Below are 4,639 nucleotides of genomic sequence, written 5' to 3'. Positions count from 1 at the left end.
ACGACAAGTCGTCGCAAATATGGCCAATTGTCGTCGGTAAAACGTGGGTTACATTCGCGCCAAAAATCCGCGCCATCGAAATTTGCGCGGTAAAATTATTTGCGACGACAAATAATTTATTACCGACGACATGTGGATTTTTTTTAAACGGGAGTTATTTGCGACGACATGTCGTCGCAAATAGTCTACTTTTTGCGACGACAAATGTCATCGTAAAAAATGTCGTCGCAAATGGGCATATTTGTTGTAGTGGTTTTCCCCTTTAGATTATACTAGTTAAATTTGTGAATGCGCGCGTTACTCATTTAAAATAAAAATTATATAAATCGTTAAAAAAAAGAAAAAAAAAAGAAAGACAAAAGTGAAAAAAAAGATTTGAACCAGAGAAAAATTACCAAAAAAAATTAAGAAAAAAAACTAATGTGAAATGTTTCACAACTAAGCTGTAATGTATGAGGATTACTCATAAAAGATGTTAATGTACGGACACATTTAAGAATAAATTATTTTAATAGGGTAATTAGAAAAAGTAATATTTTAAATAAACATAAAAAAGTATTTAAAGGAGATATATTTAAAAATATATTAAAATCAAAGATTAAAAATGCATGAAAAAAAGATAAGGGACGAAAAAGAAGAAATGAAAAGAAAATTTAAAAAAAGTTTAAAAAGAAACAAACAAGGAGTAACGATTACGAGAGAAACTTATTCTCTCTTTTAAGGAGAGAATAGATTTCATAAACAGAAAAATGACAGAAATTGTAAAATCTTTCTAAATGAGAAATTTTAAGATTTTTATGAGAAAAATAATGTAGTAGTAGTAAAAAAATTGCATTCACCCCTGATTTTGATGACCATAAATGAGGTTAACTCTCTTAAAGTACACATCCTTAGTTTTCATTGTATTTACTTATATGAGCAGAACTTTAAAGGAAGAAAGAGGAAAATAAGCTAAAATTTGAGATGAATTAAAATTAATAGGCCAATAGTTTACCTAAGTTAATAAATAGGTCAAATTATTGTTTTCGTCCATAACTTGTGTAGTTATGAACCATAACTTGACAAGTTATTCACGGTTTTTGTCCATAATTTAGCTGGCTATAAACTATAACTTGACAAATTTGTCCATAACTTATCTAGTTATGAACCATAACTTGACAAATTATGACCTATTAATTTTTATAATTAAAAATTTACTTATATACTTTCTTAAGCTTTGGGGGGGGGGGTGGGGGGGGGGGGGGGGGGGGACTTGATTATTCACCGTGTGTTACCTGCCGTATGACCACATCTGAGACCTCTCCATTTGTTGCAATATAAAAAAAGAAAAAAAATTGAGCTTAGGTTGGAATATGATTATTGTTGAGAAATTTAGCGCAGTACAGAAGTGTACAGAATATGATTAGTGTTTGAATTTTAACACCAAACTTGAGAATTTTAACCAGAATATTGGAGCCCTGTCTGTGAAATTGACACCGGAAGAAATGACCGAGCTTGAATCTTTTGCTTCAGGAGATGTTGTTAGGAAAACTATTACTAATAATTGCAGAATAAAACTTTTCATCTTTGTGTACTAAAATTGGATCTCAAATAAATGCCAACAAAACTAATCAACCAAAAGAACAACTAGTTAAATTAACTAAGCGCAAATAAGAGACCAATTTTTAACGTGAAAAATCCATTAAATTGAGAGTAAAAATCACGGGACCCGTAAGCCACTTAAAACTTCCACTATATCGACAATGAGATTATAAAGTTTCTCTCTAGATACAAACTAGAGGCTCACAATAATAATATTATCAAGAAACACTATTATTAGCTCACCAACAATATAGATATCATCATCAAAGATGGATAACAACAATAACACTAAAGAAAGACTTAAGTCTCACCAAATTAGGAGTTCTCAAAAGAGTACGATAGAGAGGCTAAATGAGAAATTAAGACCGGTAGATGAGAAGAGCTCGCCGCAAGGATTCTCCATGTCAAATTTAAGCCGAAACTGACAACGTTTTAGCAGCCGATCGTCTTACACTAATATGAAAACCTTACCCCTTTTTTCTTCCTCTCTTTTTTTCTTCCCTTCTCTTTCACTGGTTCCCTGATTTCTACTCACGGCAGCCCTAATTTCTTTTGTTAACGCTGCACTTGAGTTAAGCTTGCCAGAGCAAGCTTCTTTCCCCTTTTTTTTTTTTTTTTTTTTTCATTATTGGCATTTGGGCTTATAGCCCCATTATTTGTTCCGGCCCACAAATGGGGCGGACCCCAACAGCTGCCAAGAGTGGCAGGAATGTTAATGTCTCGGCTACTTGGAAAGCCCAGCATTGACGACATGTCTCATACTGTTTTCTTCTTGTGATGTGGACTTGTCAAATACATATTTAAAGGCTACGGTGTTTGATTTACTCACTTGTAAAAGTTTTTAGACTTCACTGACGGCTTTGTTTTATATTTGCTTATGTAATATTATAGCTAATCTTAATAATAGCACGATATACGACTTGCTGAATTATTCATCTTAACGTTTTAAATTAGCATCTCAAATTACGTATGTACTTGTGCATTTAACGGCTTGCATAACTATCATTCTGAAAACTCAATATATATATATATATATATATACATAGCTGATCATGAGACATAAATACCACTAATTTATGCAACAGGTGGTGTCGGTATGGTGGCGGAACCGTGTTGAAGGACTACCTAATAAGGCTATTTAAGGATTGATTCTTATTGTCGGTTGTGATGTTGAAATTATGCCTCCCATCGGCCAACTAGATATAATTTGAGTTGATGTGACTTTAGACTCTGTGGATGCTAGTTGATGAAAGTATGGTCCAGATTCTGTTTCACCAAATCCTTAAAAAGCCAAAAAATACTATATCAATTTATCATGTGTGTGTATATATATGTGTGTGTGTGTGCGTGTATGTATATATATTGAACGATAAACTTTTCTAGTCCACTTTTCTTCTTAGGAAAAGCAAGCTATATGGAACTGCAAAAGTCTTCCCTACAACGATCCAAATCTTGTTGAAGCTTCTCTATAACCTCATCTTTTTCGCCAATGATTTGCAAAAGCATCTTATTCTCTTCCCTTAACACCTCAAACTGTCTAACAATTCCTTCAATCTGCGCTTCAATGACATCATCGCTTAGCTCAAATGCGCCCTCCACAACTCTAACCACACGCCACAGGCTCACCACAACCAACAGCCCTCCCCCTTTCCTCTCTAAAAAGCCTTCTAACACCAGCGCCGCCGCCACCACCGCAGCGTCCACAACAAGAACTGGCCGCCGCAGGAACGCCCCACCGCCAAGCCCCACGGCCAACGCTACAATCTTCGCTAAAAGGAGGCTGAGGATGGCGATTCCGAGCCAGTGATACCACGTTTGTTGTTTTTGTGTAATACTATTGTGGCGGTTCTTGATTGGTTGGCAGGAAAGCAAGGCGGAAGTGAGTTCTAGGGTTGTGAGGATTAGGTCGAGGATAATGAGTGAGATGACGATGGCTCGGATTTGTTTGGATTCTAGGAAATCGACTAGTTTGGTTCTCCATGGTGATATGGTAATAAGGTGGTTTTGGTTGTTGGGAATGTTATTAAAGAAGAGCTTCCATTTTCTCCTTCTCTGCCAGTTCTTGAGGAGATTTTGTATGGAAAATTCGACAGATTCGATAACAATACGAGAAGGCTCTTGTGATAGTTGGATAATCTGATGAGACGAAGAAGAACCGTTGAGATCAAGTGAAGGTTTGTTTTTGTTCATTTTGCTGACAAGTTTACGATATGTTAAGTTGCTGATTTGTTGCATTTAAGGTAAATTTAGATATGAAAAAGCGCTTGGAATACAAGTTAGTTTGAGTTGAACAAACTTTGGGGTCACGTTGAAAGACATATTTGCTCTTGTTTTTGTCGTCAGCAATCAGCGTTGAGGTTCCGTTAAGTATCGACAAGCAGCTTTACTTGATTGCGTGCACTTTATTTCTTCAAGTTGTGAAACCGCCAGATGACTTAACAAATTATGAACAAATCTTGTTTTTTCTTGTTTTGTTTTTCTTCTTCGGCTTTATTACTTTTGGTAAGTGTACAATTAGGGTGTATCAAATTCTAAACAATTTTAAGTTAATGTTTGATACACGATCAATATGGTATATATTGAGATGTTCATATGCGAGGACCTAGAACACTTTTTTTTTTCCTTTTGAGGAGCCTAAAATTATACAATATTGATACTTAAAAAATTTGAAAAAAAAAAAAAAAAAAAAAAAAAAAAGAACAGTTTCATTTCTTGAACAAGAAAACATAAAAGGGTATATTAAAAATGTAGGTAAATTAGAAAACAAATTTGAGAATATTGATAGTGTAGGAAGGAAGAATAAATACTCTATCGGTTCACGTTGTTTTGAATTATCATATTTTCATCAAAAAAGGCATTTTTATAATTTTTAATTTTTATGTACTTTTAACGACAGTCAAAAACACAACATGACAACAACCGTCCAAAAATTTTAGAACATCCTTGACAAATTCTTTTTGAAATTTTTTGTTTTGTTGGAGCTTTTGGTGGTAAGATATCTTATTGTTGATGTGTATTTATGAATTAATTTTTTAATATAATTACACTTATACTCCTT

At 34.1% G+C, this 4,639-nt stretch overlaps 1 protein-coding gene across 1 annotated transcript; it reads right to left on the bottom strand.

Moving 5' to 3' along the window:
* Positions 1 to 2,982: 2,982 nt before the first annotated feature.
* Positions 2,983 to 4,064, bottom strand: LOC21404590 (voltage-gated hydrogen channel 1). Its single transcript, XM_010108923.2, has one exon. It carries the CDS (start codon positions 3,814 to 3,816, stop codon positions 2,992 to 2,994), a length of 825 nt encoding a protein of 274 aa, XP_010107225.2. The 5' UTR covers positions 3,817 to 4,064; the 3' UTR covers positions 2,983 to 2,991.
* Between the last annotated feature and the right edge of the window lie 575 nt (positions 4,065 to 4,639).

This window comes from Morus notabilis, unplaced genomic scaffold, assembly GCF_000414095.1.
Source record: "Morus notabilis unplaced genomic scaffold, ASM41409v2 Scaffold63, whole genome shotgun sequence".
NCBI classification, from domain to species: domain Eukaryota; kingdom Viridiplantae; phylum Streptophyta; class Magnoliopsida; order Rosales; family Moraceae; genus Morus; species Morus notabilis.
Note: the sequence above shows the minus strand (reverse complement) of the source record. Positions and strands in the feature narration are given on the sequence as shown.

Excerpts from the sequence above, each read along its gene's own strand:
- LOC21404590 (XM_010108923.2), bottom strand. The coding sequence starts at position 3,816 with ATGCAACAAATCAGCAACTTAACATATCGTAAACTTGTCAGCAAAATG.